This window comes from Sphaerodactylus townsendi, linkage group LG09, assembly GCF_021028975.2.
Source record: "Sphaerodactylus townsendi isolate TG3544 linkage group LG09, MPM_Stown_v2.3, whole genome shotgun sequence".
NCBI lineage: Eukaryota > Metazoa > Chordata > Lepidosauria > Squamata > Sphaerodactylidae > Sphaerodactylus > Sphaerodactylus townsendi.
The window spans coordinates 67,653,301-67,673,957 of NC_059433.1; the positions used below are offsets into that span (position 1 = coordinate 67,653,301).

General features: G+C 44.3%; 1 protein-coding gene across 1 annotated transcript in view; it reads left to right on the forward strand.

Moving 5' to 3' along the window:
* COL22A1 (collagen type XXII alpha 1 chain) overlaps positions 1-20,657 on the forward strand; it is a 112,976-nt gene that overhangs the window by 39,035 nt on the left and 53,284 nt on the right. Inside the window, exons 11-20 of the mRNA XM_048508469.1 lie at positions 540-581; positions 1,402-1,434; positions 5,826-5,879; positions 5,990-6,043; positions 9,119-9,172; positions 10,956-11,009; positions 12,518-12,571; positions 15,237-15,341; positions 17,848-17,892; positions 18,830-18,907. Coding sequence (XP_048364426.1) covers positions 540-581; positions 1,402-1,434; positions 5,826-5,879; positions 5,990-6,043; positions 9,119-9,172; positions 10,956-11,009; positions 12,518-12,571; positions 15,237-15,341; positions 17,848-17,892; positions 18,830-18,907 — 573 coding nt within the window. The remainder of the gene's footprint in view (positions 1-539; positions 582-1,401; positions 1,435-5,825; positions 5,880-5,989; positions 6,044-9,118; positions 9,173-10,955; positions 11,010-12,517; positions 12,572-15,236; positions 15,342-17,847; positions 17,893-18,829; positions 18,908-20,657) is intronic.

Sequence of the window (20,657 nt, forward strand, 5' to 3'; positions counted from 1 at the left end):
GCAAATGCCTTAACAGACCAGGTGATCGGGAGCAACAGCCGCAGAAGGCTGTTCTGTTTCACCTCCTGCATGTGGGCTCCCAAAGGCACCTGGTGGGCCACTGCGAGTAGCAGAGAGCTGGACTAGATGGACATTGGTTTGATCCCGCTGGCTTGTTCTTATGTTCTTATGTTCTTATGATAAGCCTCCACAGCTCAGGCGGCAGAGCTGGGAATCAAACCCGGTTCCTCCAGATTAGATACATGAGCTCTTAACCTCCTATGCCACTGCTGCTCCTCGTAAGGTGCAGACTGGGGGGAGAAGATGGGAAGGCAGTTGTAAACCACTTTAAGTCTCTTCGTGGTAGAGAAAAATGGAGCACAAAAAGTCATCTTCTTCTCCAGACATAGAATTCCAATGGAGAAATTCAGCAACGGTAGGCCCAAGAGGTTCCAATGTTCTTAGTTATCCATTGAGCTAGTTGAGGTCAGCCATGTCCCACAAGGAAGAGAGCGGCACCATCTTTGCTCTTAGCTTTAACTCTGGTCTGCCTTTTTCAGGGTGACGTCGGCCCTGCTGGTCCCCCGGGCCAACCTGGAACGGTAAGTGTCATTGTGATGAGCATGCTATAGCGACAACTAAGCAGACTGAAAATTGTATTGTCAAAGTCTTTCCCGGCCGGAATCACTGGGGTGCTGTGTGGTTTCCGTGCTGTAAGGCCGTGTTCTAGCAGCATTCTCTCCTGACGTTTCGCCTGCATCTGTGGCTGGCATCTTCAGAGGATCTGATGTTGGGAAAGCAACTTATGTTCTTATGGACATATGGGGTCAAATGTCCCAAGGCTGTGGTCATTTAGTCATGTGGAAAATAACCCCCCATGCCCCTCCTCCTTCTCCCCAGGTTGATACACTGACTTCAAGACAAGGGATGACCTGGTGCAAAATAATGTTCTTTGGTCATGGTGGGAGAGGTGGCTGCCCATATGGCAGGGGGTGAGGGGTGAGGGGGGTGGAAAACTCAGGGTGGAAAACTGGGCTAAGTTTTTCCCTAGATACGCCTCTGGGTACAATCTACACTGTGGATTAATGGGTACAATCTACGAAGTTCTCCGGTATAATTGTTTGATTCCCATTCATTTTAGTAGGGCTTGAAATAGATAATTTCCATAGGGAAAGCATCTAAGAACTGTTATATTACTGAGTTAGCAACTAGTCTTCTCTGAAATTTGAGATGGGGATTCCTTATTTCCCAGGTGTTCATGGGATCTTTATTAGTTTTTACCTCCCTTCCTTGTTCTCTTCTGTGCAGTTGCATAGCAGAGTCAGAGAAAAAGAGAATTCATTGATTAATTCATTTATTGTCGTCATGAAATCATGCGTAAATTCTGCTACTATCTCTTTCTAACCTTTAACCCCTTTCCAGACATCTGTGTTTACACCTCAACCCAGTGGTCCTGTAAGTATGATTTTAAAAAATATGTATATTTTATTCAGTGGTGGGATCCAAAAATTTTAGTAACAGGTTCCCATGGTGGTGGGATTCAAACAGTGGCGTAGCGCCAATGGGGCTGGGTGGGGCACAATGGGGGCGTGGCCGGGCATTCCAGGGGCAGGCCATTAATAATTTCTCTGTTACTGTAAAAAACTCTTACTGTAAAAAAAAGTTCCTAATTTACAGCTGGTATCGTTCTGTCCATAATTTAAACTCATTATAGCAAGCCCTATTGTCTACTGCCAACAGAAACAACTACTTCTCCTCTAATTGACTGCCTGTCAAATACTTTCAAATACTTGATTTTGTTTCTAGAAATCAAAGGAAGGATACTTTCCTTAAACAAGGAACTTTACCATATTTCTAAAACATGTTTTTAAAACAGCCCAACAGGGAGAATTATCTTGTTTTCTACCTTCGCTAACCAGCCACATAGGAAACAACAGAACTTTATGATTTTTGGACCTAATGGAATTTCTAACGGAAAAGCAGACCCAATTAGTAACCCCCTCTCGGCACACACAAATAATTAGTAACCCACTCTCAGGAACTGGTGAGAACCTGCTGGGTCCCACCTCTGATTTTATTATACTTTTGTGAAAATTTTACAGATGTGAATATTTCATCATTATCACAGAATGTCAAAAATGTATATGTTGACATGGATTCCACACTAATCCTACCAGTTGACTCATGCATTTATTTGTTAAAATACTTGTACGCCACCTATCATTTCGAGTCTAGTTTTCAAGTTTAAGTGGAAGAATACGCATTTATATTTGTAATTAATTGAATTAATATTTATGAAGCTTTTTGGATCCAGCTGGAAACACAGATGAGGTTGTGCACGCAGACAGCCAAAAGGGGCAAAATGTATTAGAAGCTTCCTTCAGGTCAATTGGCATATTCTGTTCCCAGGTGATGCAGGCTAGTATTTACAGTTATTAAAAGGTTATCCTTCTGATTAGTTTGACTAAGCCACAAGTTCTGCTCGGGAGTAGCAGCAGCAGCAGAAAGCCATTGCTTTCACATCCTGCACGTGAGCTCCCAAAGGCACCTGGTGGGCCACTGCGAATAGCAGAGTGCTGGACTGGATGGACTCTGGTCAGATCCAGCAGGCTCGTTCTTATACAGTCCTGAGGTACAATATGCTGCTTCAAACAGATTAAACCCGGCTAACTTGCTCCCCAAAGACAATAGTCCTTTAGAACATGACTGTATTACAACCATAGATATTACTTATGCTGCCCGGGATACGCCCTTAAAATTTCCCCAACTGGAGGTCTAGACAAATGAGAACAGTTTCATGCTAAAGGGAAAGCAGCTTTCCAAGTGTGCGGTGGTTATTCAAAACGAGACCCTGGAAGCGCTCCCCCTCCCTACTCAAATATCTGTCCAAATTGGTTTTGTTGTTGAAGGAAGGGCAGCAGGGTTCGGAATGGCTTTATGAATATTTTCCTTTCCCAACAAGCCATCCGTACCAGCGAACAGAATAAGATACAGGAATGAGAGGAGTTCATATCGGCCCGGTGCCTTTCTCCAGACCACGAGATGGCAGCGGAGATTCTCTACACAAGACTGATGACAGCTCTGTTTGGATTGGTTGAGGCTGCTGTATCTCCAATCAGACCATGGATCTCTCCGACCCAGTGGTGCCGATGTAACCTCAGCTTGTGGGTTCTGTGGGGCAGTACTTGGAAGGAGTTGCAAAGAACCAAATTTAAACAAAACAGTTTACTTTACTTAACAAATAACACTTTTAAAACATTTAACATTTACACTTTGCAGTCCTGTTAAGTTTGCATTTTCAAGTCCTTATTTACAGTCTACTGATATTGCCAAGTCCAATTCTTCTTTGCTGGTGGTTGGTTTTGAAGACTTCTGAGGCTTGGTGAATGGGCTTCAAGATGATGAAGGTTCCCAGAAAACTCTCACCATTTACATACACAAAAACCCTGAAACAATAAATTCTAACATTTACAATATAGCAAAAAAAATAAACTCCCTTCCCACTAGTTCCCCACAACATTGCAGTTACCTTAAACAAGGTGTTAAGGGCTTAATAAAATCAATCAAGGTCCCAGCCTGGTAGTCTCGCTTCCTCCAACCTCATGAGTTCTGCAGCATTCTACTTCATTTCAGACTCCACCCCTTTCTGGGTCATCCCATTCTGACACAGGGGTTACACCGACTCTGACTGGCAGAAGCCCTTTTCGAGCCCTGTTATCTGTTTGGTTTATGGGCCACAAAACTGAAATCTACAGTTTGCATTTTTTTTTTTTAAAAAAAAGAAGTGTTTCGTATGAAATACGTTCCCACTCGAGAATCATTCCAAGTTGGCTCTGCTTGCAGACTCTTGCAGTTGATGTCATTGCCAGTCTCAGGAGGCTACTTTGCATATATTGCATTCGCCCGACGCTGGGCTGCAATCATAGCCTGTCGGTTGAAATTAGTGATTTGCAGCCACCTGTGCTTGCCTCGGGAGCTATTGATAGCACGGAGCAAGCAGCCAGAAGGCACTTTCCCTTGCTCGCGGTTAGGGATTTTAATTCACTTCAGCGATTAGTTCAGAACGAGGGGGAGGCTGCGGTTGCTCCAGTGGAATGCACAATATATATTGTGCGTATCTGCTTTTTGGTCAGAAAAATCTAGACTGAGCCTGCAGTTTGTCTGCCATCACTCTGTTAAACAAATAATTCCCTCGATAATGTCAAACTATTTATTATATATTTATTATATAATTACTGCACTACTTTTTTCATCATTCCTATTACCCATCTCCTCCCAATTATGACTGTATGACTATAGCCTGTGCTGACATTTCATTTTATTTTATGATTTTACATTTTATGTTTTTATTACTATTGATTGTTTCCTGATTGCTTACTAGACCTATATGACAATCATTAAGTGCTGTACCTTATGATTCTTGACAAATGTATTTTCTTTATGTACACTGAGAGCATATGCACCGGAGACAAATTCCTTGTGTGTCCAATCACACTTGGCCAATAAAGATTCTATTCTATTCTATTCTTGGAATGCCTGTTCAAAAAGGTACTTTCTGGATGACTGGATTACTCCAGCCTTCTGTTTCTTAAAACGGCTGCCTCCAGAAAGCATTTTAGAAGAAGAAGAGTTTGGATTTATATCCCCCTTTCCTGAAAGGAGACTCAAAGGGGTTTACAATCTCCTTTCCCCCCCGCCCCCCCACGAGAATGTGGGGGAAGGCATCTTGGAAAGGAACTCTTTTCCCCCCAAGACGTACTCAAGGTGCCTCATTTCTGCTCAAGTCAAAGCCTGAAGTTGTAGACTTTTCCCCCTGAAGTCGTCTGCAAGACATCTCCTGCTAGCTGTATGGAGCTCAGGAGCTGAGAAGATTTCTTATTTTCTAAATATAAAGATTGAGCCAGAAACAGTATGGATATATGAAGAAAAATTACTCTGCCTGGCTCAAAAGGACAGCAATAAAACCATGAACTTTAATAGAAATGATTAAAAGTACTATATCCAATAGCCCAAATATCAACAATGGAAACAATTATGCAATACATGAACAACACTAACAGACAGAAAGGGGATCCCAAAATATACCCGAAACATAATGAGCCTCTGTATAAATAATATCCCCTCAATGAAATCCATGCAATTCAGTTGTAAGCATCAAGCAGACCTCCAGTGATCAAATCAACTGAAATGAAATGAATTCTTGTCCTAAATCAAAACATTGGAATATCCAATGTGTATGCCGCTTGTTGTTCTGATGATAGAGGCTCTGTCTATTGGATATTGTGCTTTTAATCATTTCTATTAAAGTTTATGGTTTTAGAGATGTTTTATTTTCCCCACCTGACTGTTAAAGCTCTCTTGGCAGTTTTCTCTGCCACTGACACCAGACATTTTGTGCTCGTATCCCAAATACCTGGTTGGTCCCGAGAGCCAGCATGGTGCCGTGGTTAAGAGGAGGTGGATTCTAATCTGGAGAGCCGGGTTTGATTCCCTACTCCTCCACCTGAGTGGCAGAGGCTTATGAACCAGATGTGTTTGTGCACTGCAGCACATGCCAGCTGGGTGACCTTGTGCTAGTCACAGTTCTTCGGGGTTCTCTCAGCCCCGCCCACCTCACGGGCTGTTTGTTGTGGGGGTGGGGAAGGGAAAGGAGATTGAAGGAGAATAAAGGAGGGGGGGATAAATCCAAACTTCTTCTCCTCCTCCTCCTCCTCCTCCTCCTCCTCCTCCTCCTCCTCCTCCTCCTCCTCCTCCTCCTCCTCCTCCTCATCCTCCTCTTCTTCTTATTCTTATTCTTCTTCTTCTCATTTTCACAAGTGTTTTATCTTTTATAAATATATCACCAGGGAGAACGAGGTCCACCAGGTGAAAAGGGAGACCGTGGAGAAAGAGGTGAACCCGTAAGCATTTAGTGTTTTTCTTTTACTTGTTTGCTAGAAGGATGGGGGTAGGAGGCAGGAGAGCTGCTATTAGAATTAATGGCTTTTCCTCTATTTTCTCCTTTCAACAGGGACCCCGTGGCATCTCAGGTGAGCCAGGGCCACCTGGACCTGCAGGGCAACAGGTAAGCAAACAAGGCTGACCCTGATCACTGAATTGCAGGTCAGCCTTGTTTTCTCCGAACATCCTTTTAAAACGTGCTGGAAGGACTGAGGAGTTGTAAATGGGGCATCAGTCGACGGTAGATGTTCTTGGTTGGTTAATGTAGAAGAAAACGACTCATTCCGCACATGCAGAATAATGCACTTTCAAACTGCTTTCAGTGCTCTTTGAAGCTGTGTGGAATAGCAAAATCCACTTGCAAACAGTTGTGAAAGTGGTTTGAAAACTCATTATTTTGCGTGTGCGGAAAGGGCCCATGTGTTGTTTGTTAATTCATTTTATTTTGTTCGTCTTCTGCAGTTCACATCCTGCCTTTCTGCCCTTTCAAGGGCCCCCAAGGTGGTGAACAAATGAAAACATATTTAATAAAAATCACATTTTTAAAATAATTAACCCCTCCCAAATACACAGATCATTAAAACAATAAAAAACAGAGGTACTGATTTTTTTGCCTATTTCCTTCCCTTCTTTCTCTTCCTCCTTATTTAACATGAATCCTAGCATGATCACTAGGAATGATTCTCATTATTAATGACGATACTGATTATCATATTTATTAATTAGATTTGAGTCCAGTAGGACCTTAGAAACCAACTCATATCCCAAAAACCTTGTTGGTCTCGAGAGCCAGCCTGGTGCAGTGGTTAAGAGGAGGTGGATTCTAATCTGGAGAGCCAGGTTTGATTCCCCACTTCTCCACCTGAGTACGAAGGCTTATCTGGTGAACCAGCTGTGTTTCCCCACTCCTGCATTCCTGCTGGATGACCTTGGGCTAGTCACAGTGTGATGATGACTAACTCCTTAACAATCGCCACATGTTCCGAGCTCTGGTGTCCTAAAGAAGAAGCAGAGCCCCGCAGGTCAGCAGTGGGAAAGCACCCTCCCGCTTGGCCCATTGTTGGCTTCCCTCCCTTTGCGAAGCCGGGATCCAGCTTTGCAGAAGGGGGGGCAGACTAGCAGGGTGCCTGTGAATATTGGGAGATGGCAGACTCTAATCTGGAGAACAGGAATTGGTTCCTCAGTCTTCCACACGAGTGGTGGACTCTAATCTGGTGAACCGGGTTTATTTCTACACTCTTCCACCTGAAGCCTGCTGGATGATTCTGAGCAGTTCTCTCAGAACTCTCTCAGCCCCACCTACCTCACAAGGTGTTTATTGTGGGGAGAGGAAGGGAAAGGAATTCGTAAGCCACCTTGAATCTCCTTACAGGAGAGAAAGGTGGGACATAAATCCAAGCTCCTCCTCTTCCTCCTACCCCTCCTTCTTCTGTGCTACTGGACTGGAATATCTTGAGTTTGTGCCGCTGGACTCGAGACTGCTGCAAACCAAAATATATAGAAGAGGAAGAAGAGTTTGGATTTATATCCCCCCTTTCTCTCCTGCAGGAGACTCAAAGGGGCTTACAATCTCCTTGCCCTTCCCCCTCACAACCAACACCCTGTGGGTGGGGCTGAGAGAGCTCTGAGAAGCTGTGACTAGCCCAAGGTCACCCAGCTGGTGTGTGTGGGAGTGCACAAGCTAATCTGAATTCCCCAGATAAGCCTCCACAGCTCAGGCGGCAGAGCGGGGAATCAAACCCGTTTCCTCCAGATTAGATACACGAGCTCTTAACCTCCTATGCCACTGCTCCTATCCTATGAAACTATTCTAATATTTGTAACCAAGGGCATTGTGCTTTAATTTAGCTAATGGTAAATATTTTGCCCACTTCAGGGTTAACTATATTAATTGGGGGGGGGGGGGGTACCATTCTGATTCTCTTTGTTGAGACTCCTGAGATGATGGTGCAGTAAAATGTCATCTCTCCTTTTCATTGGCTGCTTCTAATGTGCAAAAATATGCACAGTGCAGTAAGAATCCCATTATGTGTCTGCTTGATGCACTTGTACAGTCTGACGGAGGAAATGCAACTAATTTAACGTAGCTGGGCCTGCTGAACAGATATTTCTATCTTCAAGATGTGAATTTCTCTTGGATTGTAAACACATAACCCGGGGGAGGTAGCAATTCTGTCTTTAGTCATTTGGAGTCTGCCGATGCTTATTAGTGAGAGTCGGGCTTAAGGTTCACTGCACAAAATAAACAAGTTTATTCACTCTTCTCTAGAAGGACACACAGTCTAGTGGTTTGGTGGCTAAGACAAGGAATGCAATAGGTTATTGATTTGTTTAGAGCAAGGGACAGCAGAACCCCACTGGAAAAGAGTTGCAATTTCACACAGACACAGGCAAAGGTTTACTGAACTGACAGGGTGTTTTCTGTCACAGAGAGAGAGAAGAAACTTACGTATGATTGAAGTCTATAAAATTATGCATGGGGTAGAAAATGTGGACAGAGAGAAATTTTTCTCTCTTTCTCACAATACTAGAACCAGGGGGCATCCATTGAAAATGCTGGGGGGAAGAATTAGGACTAATAAAAGGAAACACTTCTTCACGCAGCGTGTGATTGGTGTTTGGAATATGCTGCCACAGGAGGTGGTGATGGCCACTAACCTGGATAGCTTTCAAAGGGGCTTGGACAGATTTATGGAGGAGAAGTCGATTTATGGCTACCAATCTTGATCCTCTTTTATCTCAGATTGCAAATGCCTTAGCAGACCAGGTGCTCGGGAGCAACAGCCGCAGAAGGCCATTGCTTTCACATCCTGCCTGTGAGCTCCCAAAGGCACCTGGTGGGCCACTGCGAGTAGCAGAGTGCTGGACTAGATGGACTCTGGTCTGATCCAGCTGGTGTGTTCTTATGTTCTTATGTATCTATAGGAAAGGTGTATATGGTTCAGGGACTGGTAAAGAGGCAGGGATGGAGTAGGTATCCTTTGCCTACCAACTTGATGATCAGGGTTTATTATCCCTCAGTTAATGGAACTGGGAACAGTATTTTATCCCCCTCCCCCCCAATCCATCAAAGAGTCCTTGTGAAGCTAGCAGCTTCAACAGATCTCTTGGCACCTGCATTGTCAAGATTTTATTTTCTTCCTTAAGTTGAAACCGCCTAGTGATGTGGTCCATCAGACTGAATTTCTTTTTCCCTCAGGGTGTGAAGGGACAGGAAGGAGCTGTGGGAAGACCGGGAGCTCTTGGAGAGCCTGTGAGTAAATGATTTGCTGTAAAGAGCTGTTTTCTCAGATGGTCAAAAGACTCTTTATGGTCCACCCTTGCCCTAAAACTAGGTAGAGCATTCCACCAGGCTGGTGCTAGGGCAGATAACGGCCCTATTCCTGGTTGAGAGAAGCCAAGTATCTTTTGGGCCAGGGATAAGTGAAGAGTCAGTTCCAAAGATGCCGAAAACATCTTTGTTGCAATGAGGTCCAGTTCACCTATTGACATGTGACCAGGGGTAGTGGGTTGCTTTCACAGCCCATGCATCATGTGTGCACCAGTTATGCACCAGTTCCATATAATAAGTCATACCAATGGTTCATCAAGCCCTGAAATGTCCACTCTAATCGCTTGTATCTCTTCATCATCCTAAGAACACATTTTTCCCAGAATTTCACTCTGAGATTAGTCCTCCAGTAATTGGCCAGCTCATTTATAGGAGGATCCCACCCTAAGCAGACACACCAGAAAGATTCCTTCCTTCCTTCCTTCCTTCCTTCCTTCCTTCCTTCCTTCCTTCCTTCCTTCCTTCCTTCCTTCCTTCCTTCCTTCCTTCCTTCCTTCCTTCCTTCCTTCCTTCCTTCCTTCCTTCCTTCCTTCCTTCCTTCCTTCCTTCCTTCCTTTTCCTTCCTTCCTCCCTCCCTCCTCCCTCCCTCCCTCCCTCCCTCCCTCCCTCCCTCCCTCCCCCCCCTCCTCCCTCCCTCCCTCCCTCCCTCCCTCCCTCCTCCCTCCCTCCCTCCCTCCCTCCCTGCCTCCCTCCCTCCCTCCCTCCCTCCCTCCCTCCCTCCCTCCCTCCCTGCATGCCTCCCTCCCTCCCTCCCTGCATGCCTCCCTCCCTCCCTCCCTCCCTCCCTTCCTCCCTCCCTGCCTCACTCCCTGCATGCCTCCCTCCCTTCCTCCCTGCATGCCTCCCTCCCTCCCTCTCTCCCTGCATGCCTCCCTCCCTCCCTCCCTCCCTCCCTCCCTCCCTCCCTTCCTTCCTTCCTTCCTTCCTTCCTTCCTTCCTTCCTTCCTTCCTTCCTTCCTTCCTTCCTTCCTTCCTTCCTTCCTTCCTTCCTTCCTTCCTTCCTTCCTATCTGAAAAGTTCTCCTTCACCAACGATGTAAATTTCAGCGCAAAAATGGAAAATTCATGAAATTTGAGCTTAGCATCATTTGAACTGTTTCTTCCAGACATGCTCTTTTGGGGATAACATGATGCTTTGGGGGGTCATCAGCTGTATTTCAGGGGATGATGGTTATTCTCGTTATATTTTTCTTGAGCAAGTTCCACTTGTTAGTTCTCCTCTAACTTTTAATGTTGCAAGTGTAACCTCTATCTGTGGGTTCTGCGGGGCAGAACTTGGAATTAGTTTGCAACAACAAATTTTAAAAACAAAATGGTTTACTTAACATATAACATATAACATATAACATCAACATTTAACGTCACACTTCAAGGTCCTGTTCAGATTGCATTTTCAAGTCATATTTACAGTCTACTGATACTGCCAAGTCCAATTCTTCTTTGCAAGTGGGTTGGCTCCTGAAGACTCCAAGGGCTTGGTGAACAGGATTCAACATGATGAAGGTTTCCAGGAGAACTCTCACCCATTACAACCACAAAAAACCCTTAACAAGGTGTTAAGGGCTTATACAAATCAAGGCCCGAGTCTGGTAGCCTTGTCTCCTCCAAACTACATGAGGTCTGCAGCCTCCTACTCCACCCCTTTCTGGGTCAACCCATTCTGAGCATGGGGGTTACACAAGTACATTGTTTCTTTCTCTTTACAGGGTGCTTCTGGGCCTGCAGGCCCCCCAGGTCCACGTGGCTTGCCAGGAAATGTGGTATGTATTGACCAGTTAGTTGGTTGTCTAAGATAATGGAACATCTGAACCGGACAAGACCATATAGCCGACTGAATGCGTCACAAATCGTGGCATGGGATTCTCACCTCCGAAGGGAATCTTGTAAACAGACATAGCACGTATAGTCTGTACCGTCTCCCCTTGAGACATGATGCTCCAGCACAATAGCATCTAAAACAGTACTGATTAGACAACATGAGACCCCCCCACACACACAAAATGTTAGGGTTATGGAGTATAGAGCCTGCATGCAAAATGTCATGCATCTAGAATGTTATTTTATCTCCTTGCTTCCTGCAATAATTCCTGATAGTTTTGACCCAGCAGAAATCTTCAATTTCACCTTAGGCCAAAAAAAAACACACAAAAAAACCCAACATTGATGGTCATACAACTGGTCTGGATCCAGCGAAGCAGAAAAATAGAACAGTTTCTCTTAGTACAGCTCCGCTTGTGCAGAAACGTGAGTGGGGATACATTGAGCGACTTAGTGCAAGCAGCTACTGTGGACTTTTTCTTATGCTTCCACTTGTACAAGTGGGAATTTTAGGTTGGATCCAACCAAATGCCTTTTTAGTCTACTGATGCATGGTTCGATCATTCCTTTGTCACACTGTTATCTCAGGCTTTCTCCAAGGAGCTTGAAACAATATGCATGGTTTCCCTCTCCTGTATTTTATTCCCCCAACAGCCTTGAGCAACAGGGAACGACGGTGAGCTTTATGGCTTTGGGCTTCTCTCGTCCTTGTCAACATTGTAACTGTAACCCCTGTGTGAGAATGGGATGACCCAGAAAGGGGTGGAGTCTGAAAAGAGGCAGAATGCTGCAGAACTCATGAGGTTGGAGGAAGCAAGGTCCCAGCCTGGTAGCCTTGCTTCCTCCAACCTCATGAGTTCTGCAGCATTCTGCCTCTTTTCAGACTCCACCCCTTTCTGGGTCATCCCATTCTCACACAGGGGTTACATAACCACTGTAGGATCTCAAGAATTTTGTGATCTCAGATGAAAAGAAAGCAGACCAATTGTTGACAAACCACCTCTTTGGCTCCCCGTACTCTTTAACCGTATATACTCGTGTATAAGCCGACCCATGTATAAGCCTAATTTTACCACCAAAAATTGGGAAAACTTATCGACTCGTGTGTAAGCCTAGGGTCGTAACTCCAAAGAAGGTGGGGGCAGGGAAGAGCCAGTGCGCCCGCTCCCCACCAGATCGCTCCCACCCCCCGCCGCCTCCTGGATCCCCACAGCAGCCTTGGCTCCCCTTGGATCCCCTTGGCTGCTCTGGCATTTCCTTGTTTGCAAGGGGGGCGGCGGGTGGCGGAGGCAGCGGCGGGTGGCTCGCTTATAAGCCGAGAAGGGCTTTTTCGGCACAAAAACTGTGCTGAAAAAGTCGGCTTATCCGCGAGTATATACGGTAATTCAATTTCACTTTTCACTAGCCCTTTCCCACAGGAAAGATTTAAGTGGTACATTTTATTTAACAGGGAAATCCTGGAGATCCTGGTCGACCGGGAGATGTCGGAGAAAAAGGAGACAAGGTACAAAAGAACTTTAATAATTATTTATAACGTAGGAGCAATATGTCGTTCTTAAATAACAGTTGAGGGAGTAAAGCCGGGGAGGACTACACCACTTCAGGCTGCAGGGCGGGCTTTATCACTTCTGACTGCAGGCTGGGGCTCAGATGATGGAATTCTTCCCTGTATAGAAAAGTTGCACTTCAGAGAAGATCACCGTATCAGAGAAATTTATTCTCATCTGATCTCCTTTCTGTGGCCCCTTCCGCACATGCAGAATAATGTGTTTTCAAACCACTTTCACAACTGTTTGCAAGTGGATTTTGCCATTCCGCACAGCTTCAAAGAGCATTGAAAGCAGTTTAGAAAGTGCATTATTCTGCATGTGCGGAATGAGCCTGTGTATGAGGATTTTTTAATCTTGGTCTGAAGTTTACAGCTTCATCTGCTGTTTGTGAAAACTAGTCTGATTTGCCTTTGGAGTGAAAGGGTCGTGACCCCAGATCTCATTCTGAGTGTGCAGCAGTCTTGGAACCTGTAGTCCTCCAAGTTCAGAGGTGATGGATTACTTCAGTGGCCCAGCTTGGGTGATGGTTTGAAAAGGAAATGGTTGAATGTTCTGTTCCCCAAGCGATCTAATAGCAGGTACCTTGCACTTGGCCACAAAAGAGTGTGAGACCTGTGGACTAATGAGTAACAGTTCAAAAATGGTTTAATAGTATTGAAAGTTTAGGACTCCGACTCCTCCCATGAAGTCTAACTAATAAAGCATGCTTGCGATGCTGGAAACTACTGGAGATTGTTGAAGAACTTGCAGACACCAACTTTTCCTTGCTTGCTTCTAAGAAAGTCTGCTTGGCTTCTTGCTGCTTCTGAGTTCTCCACGGTGTCCTCTAACTGGACTCTGCTTGCCCCAGTGGAGGGGTGGATATGCCAGAGGGTGGCTGCTGCAGCCTACCAAAACAGCTAGATGCTGTGGCTTGTGCCTCCCCAGTTCTTTTGCATCCATGCTGCCTACTCTGGCATCATGGGGGTATTCTGCAGGCCTGACCAGGAGTGGAGTAGATGTTAATTGGCTTCCAATTAGTGTGGTGAGAACCGCAAAGGATTGCGAAGAGCGCCAAGCGGACCTTGATAAATTAGGTGAGTGGGCTCAGAAATGGCAAATGCAGTTCAATGTAGCAAAATGTAAAGTGATGCACATAGGGGCAAAAAATCCAAACTTCACATACATGCTACAGGGGTCAGTGCTATCAGTCACAGACCAGGAAAGGGATTTGGGCGTCTTAGTTGATAGTTCCATGGGAATGTCAACTCAATGCATGGCAGCTGTGAAAAAAGGCAAACTCTATGCTGGGGATAATTAGGAAAGGAATTGAGAATAAAACTGCAAAGATTGTCATGCCCTTATATAAAGCAGTGGTGCGACCGCACTTGGAGTACTGTGTTCAGTTCTTGGTCGCCACGATCTCAAAAAAAGGATATTGAAGAGATAGAAAAAAGTGCAGAGAAGGGCAACAAGGATGATTGAGGGATTGGAGCACCTTCCTTATGAGGAGAGGCTGCAGCGTTTGGGACTCTTTAGTTTGGAGAGGAGGCGGCTGAGGGGGGGATAAGGATTGAAGTCTAGAAAACTATGCATGGGCTAGAGAGTGTTGACGGAGAAAGGATTTTCTCTCTTTCTCACAATACTAGAACCAGGGGCATCCATTGAAAATGCTGGGGAAGAATTAGGACTAATAAAAGGAAACACTTCTTCTTCACTAACGCGGTGATTGGTGTTTGGAATATGCTGCCACGGGAGGTGGTGATGGCCACTAACCTGGATAGCTTTCAAAGGGGCTTGGACAGATTTATGGAGGAGAAGTCGATTTATGGCTACCAATCTTGATCCTCTTTGATCTGAGATTGCAAATGCCTTAACAGTCCAGGTGCTCAGGAGCAGCAGCAGCAGCAGAAGGCCATTGCTTTCACCTCCTGCCTGTGAGCTCCCAAAGGCACCTGGTGGGCCACTGCGAGTAGCAGAGAGCTGGACTAGATGGACTCTGGTCTGATCCAGCTGGCTCGTTCTTATGTTCTTATGTTCCTCACTTTGCCACGCGAAATGCCAGCATCCAGCTCCTGGACTTAGGCCACTTTTTCCTTTGACCAAAGGAATTACATTTTCAAAATCTCAGATGCTAAGAGAAAATCGGTGCAAAATGTTTTCTCAGATGGTATATAATACCTGTGGATACAGCTAAAGTAAATCAAATGTTAAACCAAAATATTGGAAATGTCAAAATACTTTCGCCACTTCTTATCATATGTGGTCAATATACCTAAAGACTAGAAAATATTGGATTGTAATGGTGAAATGCAAAAGATACTGAAAATAAACTTTGTGACAGACGCTAAATGGATTATTGTGCCAGGTAATATATCAAAAGCATGTAATGAATTGTTTAAGTAGATGATAGCAGCAGCAAGAAATGTGTTTGCAACAAAATGAAAAGGTGAACATTACCAAATCTCATAAAATGGGTGAAGAACTTCACCAAATATTCCACAATGGTGGAACTAACATCTTTGGTACATAACAGACCCTCTATAAAGTGAGGAATGGGTGAACATTGTTTTACTCTTCAATGGAAAAACGGCTCCAGCTTCTCCCAAGTAATATAATTATTTGTCATGTGTTCTGCAGGGTGATCCTGGGAAGGATGGGAAACCAGGAGCCCCTGGGCGGGCAGGTGAGCCAGGACTGGCCGGAGAACCTGGGTTACCTGGCAAGATTCGAGATGGAGAAAGGGTGAGTCTAGCTGATATAGCTAGATATAGGATGGGGGATGTCCTCATAATCTATTTTCTTCTTGGTCCGTGGAATACTTGTACCCTGCATTCCACTCCAATTGCCTTCTGGTTTAACTTGGAGACTTTCCATTACTTATTTTAGAAATAGCAATTGCTGAAGTTTTCAGTTAGAGCATTTTTTCCCTTGCAAGAACACCTGTGACCACACAATAACATCGTATAACATAGCACAAAAATGATATCGGTATGATTGTGTATTAAAATTTGGAGGGGGAAGGTTGTTGGTTTGTTGTTTGTGCTGTGGTTCAGTTATCACGCATAACCAGTGAAGAAATAAAAGAGAAGTAAAGGTGTCCATATAGGCCAGTCGTGGCGAACCTATGGCACTCCAGATGTCCATGAACTACAATTCCCATCAGCCCCTGTCAGCATGACCAATTGGCAGGGGCTGATGGGAATTTTAGTCCATGAACATCTGGAGTCCCATAGGTTCGCCACGACTGGCATATATGGACACCTTTACTTCTCTTTTATTTCTTCACTGGTTATGCGTGATAACTGAACCACAGCACAAACAACAAACCAACAACCTTCCCCCTCCAAATTTTAATACACAATCATACCGATATCATTTTTGTGCCATAGGTTCACCACGGATATATGCCATAATGATCAATAACCAATGAAAATGATCTTTGTTGTGGAATGCTGGGTCCTAGTGTCTACCTAGTCCTTTTCCCCACGCCATCTGTTTGAAAGTTTAAAACTGTTCAGAAACACAGATTGAAATTTGCATTGGAGAATTTCAAGAGCTGCAACATTCCAGCTCAGATCAAAGGCTGATTTCGCATGGGCCAAAAACAGCAGTGTGAAAATGGTGTAAAAGGGTTTAAAACATTGTAAAAGGGTTTATACTGTTTTCACACCGTTGTCACACCCCTGTTTTTGGCCCATGCGGAATCAGCCAAAGATTTATTCAGAGCAAAGATTTTCTAACCCATCACTCTTTGGAAAATCTACAAGCAGGACATGGAAGCCAAAACCCTGCCTCACCAATTCTTATTTAGAGTATGCTGCTTCCGAATACAGAGGCTCTGCATAGCCACTATGTCTTTGAATTTGTCTTTTAAAGCAGTTTAAGCTGACAGTCCTCTTTCCATCTGTTGGCGATGAATTCCTTGAATTGATAATGTACTTGTATGGAAAAGTGGTTTCTTTTGTCTGCCCTGAATCTGCTGTCCATCAACTTCCTTCCTTCTTTAGGACAATTAATTTCCTGTAAACCATCATAGATTTGGCAAGTGACTGCCAGTTGGGTCTGTTTGATTGGAAAGAACCTCTGAATAAGAAAGCGTTACTGAGTGGGGTTCTCCCGATTTCATCTTTCAAACGAACAAAAATCTCACTGTATTCAGCCTAATCAAGAGCATTCATGCTTTAATTTTTGGCTGCCTGTAATCCACCTGCTGATTTTGTTTCCTTTGAATTGCACCAGTATTCCAAATTGCTTCCTCCGAGCAAAATTAACTTCCTCTGGCCAGATGAGGTGTTCCGAGCACTTTTCTTCCCCATCAGTCTTTGTGAATTTGCAGTAATGAGGCTCTGCACGGTAGCAAAAACTGAAGATGGAAATCCTTTGGCACAAATGTGCCTTTTCTAAACGGGGTTTTCCATTTGCTTCTGGGAGGGTGATCTGGTTGTCCTTCTTGTCTATGTGAAATTTGGTAAAGAAGATCCCTTGGATGAGGCCCAACCTAATTTTCAGCCCAACCTAATTTCCCTGGGTTGGCATGAAGCTAAAATCGAGGCAAGGAGACTCATGTATGCCAACCTGATTTCCTTGGAAGAAGTGTGGGATATAGTTGTAAAGGATAATGGATATGGGGGGGGGGGGGCAGCATATCTTACCAGGGAACATATCTGGGTTTTTGCACTTCCTGTTTGCCTTAAAAGGGGTTTCAGAAGGACAAGGGTGACGGATCAGATCAACTTTGCCTTTTCAGAGTTGCTTGAAAGGTCTGTATCAGGTTTTCCAGTTGGGAAGATGAAGTTTATGAAGGGCAACAGGTATGCTTCTATATGCTCCTGTTAGCAGAGTAACGAGCAGAATGTAACTTTGTGTGCTACTTTATATGAATAGTTACCTAGCTAAAGACCAGCCTTTTTACCTAAGAAATCATTAAACATAAGAGAGCTTTACTTAAACTGAGAGAGAAACAGACTATATAAATAAACAAAGTATCACTTATATACAGATACATTCACAGTTCATAGTTTGGTTACAATTTCAATCGTAGTGTACAATAGTAAACATTACAGTCAGAGCCTTTTTGGTTAAGCAGAACACGTAACATCTTTCCTCAGCATAGTCAGAGAGCAACTGTTTCCAGCTGTCACCTTTAGAATGTCTGTGGAGATCTCCCAGAATTCCGTGCTGCTACATGCAAGCAAGGCTGTCAATTCCAGCAGTTTATGCTTTGTTTTATGACATTGCCTGTTTCTAGGGTGAAAGAGGACCACCTGGATTACCTGGGCCACATGGACACAAAGTAAGTTCTTCCTGCATCATATTTATATTTCTATGTTGTAATGTGCTCTATTTGTTTATATGTGTCTATATTTTCCATGTTGTACACCGCCCAGAGACTTTTGGGGGAGGGCGCTATATAAAACTAATTAATAATAATAATAATAATAATAATAATAATAATAATAATAATAATAATAATAATAATAATAATAATAATAATAATAATAATAATAATAATAAAGGTGCAGTGCCTAAAGACCTTGGATGGCACTTAAAAACAATCGGCGCTGACAAAATCACCATATGTCAGCTGCAAAAGGCCACCCTACTCGGCTCTGCATGCATTATTCGTCGATACCTCACACAGTCCTAGATGCTAGGGAAGTGTCCGGCGTGTGATGCAATACAAAATCCAGCATATTGATCTTGATTGCTGTGTATAACTGTTTTTGTATCAATATGATAATGATAATGATAATGATAATGATAATGATAATGATAATGATAATGATAATGATAATAATTTTTGAAAAGCATCCTTTCAAAACAAGGGTAACAGCATCCTCCTGCTCCCCATTGTTCTGATTTAGTCTGATCACAGAAGCTTCTTCTCCACTTGCCACTAACTACACTAACTACCTGTTGGTCCTTGTCTGTCTGTGTGGCATGTGTCTTTGCTTTTTCCCCAGGCAGCAGTCCCTATGCAGAGGCAGAAAATGGCAAATCACCTCTGAACGCCTCTTGCCTTGAAAACCAAAAGGGGTCACCATAATTCAACTGCAACTTAATGGGGGCGGGGGTGGAAACATAGAGGGAAGGCGGAGCTGAGATTCTAAGCCTGATCAGGGTAAATTTTGACAGGCCATTACAATAACATTTAGCCTTTATGATAGTTCTTTCAGTCAAATAATTTTTTGCCGACCTCTCTTTCATTTCTTTGTCATTCACTTCTTTAGGGAGACAGAGGGGCTCCTGGTGTTCCTGGCCAGCCAGGAGACAGAGGCGCTCCAGGAATCGGACTTGGTGGACCACCTGTAAGTACCAAACTCTCTGACCTTCCGTCTCTGATGCAACATGAGCATCAAAATGCTCCTTGAATGTAGGATGGGTTTGGGGCTATGAATACAGAACATAAGGCTTCGTCTTTGGTATCTGTTTGACCACACATAGTTGATTCTATTATAGTCCACAGCAGGTCTGCCAAGTGATGTTATTTGGAAAAGTTACCTGGTGAACATAAACTCCGTAAGATTCGTAATATAAACCTTAGTTACTTAAAGGAACACCATTTGTTTTTGACCTATATAAAACATACTGGGCTGTAAATAAGATTGTATGGCTTGATATTAGTTCTATGTGCGTGTAGGTTATTTATCAGTCTCTGAAGAAGTTCCAGTGGGATCAAAATGCATCAGGTCTTCTTGTGCTACATTCTGGGGTATTTTATATTTGATCCTAACAGCTGAGGCTTTGTGGTTATTTGTAATATATTTTGTGATATTGTAATATTTTATGCGCTTTTTAAAGATATGGATGTAGATTTTTTTATTTAGATGTTTATGTATAGATTTTTATTAACAGTAAATCACAAAGCAATAAAATGTATATCTAATACATTTTAATAAAATATATTCATTAGACATCCTTCCCCTCTCTGCTCTTCTCCCAGGGTGGATGAGCCACAACAGTTAAGAGCAAGTAGACCCTAATCTGGAGAACCAGGTTTGATTCCCCCTCCTTCACGTGAGGCTGATTCTCATCTGGTGAACCAGATTTGTTTCCCTACTTCTACATTGCTCCTGGGCTATTCACAGTTTGTTCAGAACTCTCTTGGTCCCACCTACCTCACAAGGTGTCTGTTGTGGGGAGAGGAAGGGAAGGACTTTGTAAGCTGCCTTGAGTCTCCTTAAAAGTAGAGAAAAGTGAGGTATAAATACACAAATGCAAGAATCTTAGCCACTGGGAAGACCCATCTACCTCCCACTGAGAAGCATTTGCCATCCACAGACCATCTTAGGCCATTTCCGCACGGCCACGCTGGGGGTTGGGTCAGTGTACATGACGCCGACCCAACCCCCCCAGGACCGTTCGCACGAATGGTCATGGAAACTACCAGGAAGATGGCGCCGCAGAGCGCCGTCACCCGATTGACTTACCTTCCCTGCGACCGTCCAGCGTGTCGCCGAAGCCATGCCTCCCTGCCCTGCACGACCGCTCTGGAGTCGCAGGGCAGGGGGGCATGTCCCCAGGCCTCGGCGACACGTCAGATGTCGCGGGGAAGGTAAGTCGATTGGGACGGGGGAGGGATGCCGCCTTCCAGCAGCTGCCGTTCACATGGTAGCGGTTGGAAGCCACTGTTTCCCAAAAACCTTGCTTGGGGAGCGAGCTTGGGAAACAGCGGCTTCACGCCGCTGGGGAGGCACGAGGGCTATGCGGCTGCGCAGCAGCTGCGCCCCCCTTGCAAACAGCTCCCTGGGGATGGCATTTTTGCCATCCCCAGGGTGCTGTATTTGGCCCATGTGGAAAGGGCCTTAGTTTTTTTCTTATTGTACAGAAAAACTAAGTCAGTCCATGAAGGGCAGGTCAACCCAGTGCTTCTCAAGGGAAGGTAGATGGGTCTTCTGAGTGGCTAAGATTCTTGTATTTGTGTCCATGGAGCTACAGAAATAGTTCAAGGGGGAAAAAAGGAAAACTGTAAATGGCCAGAATCAGCACAACCAACTGGCTACAGCTATGTACTTTTTAGGCTACAAAGACACTCAGGATCGGAGCCTGCAGAGCAAA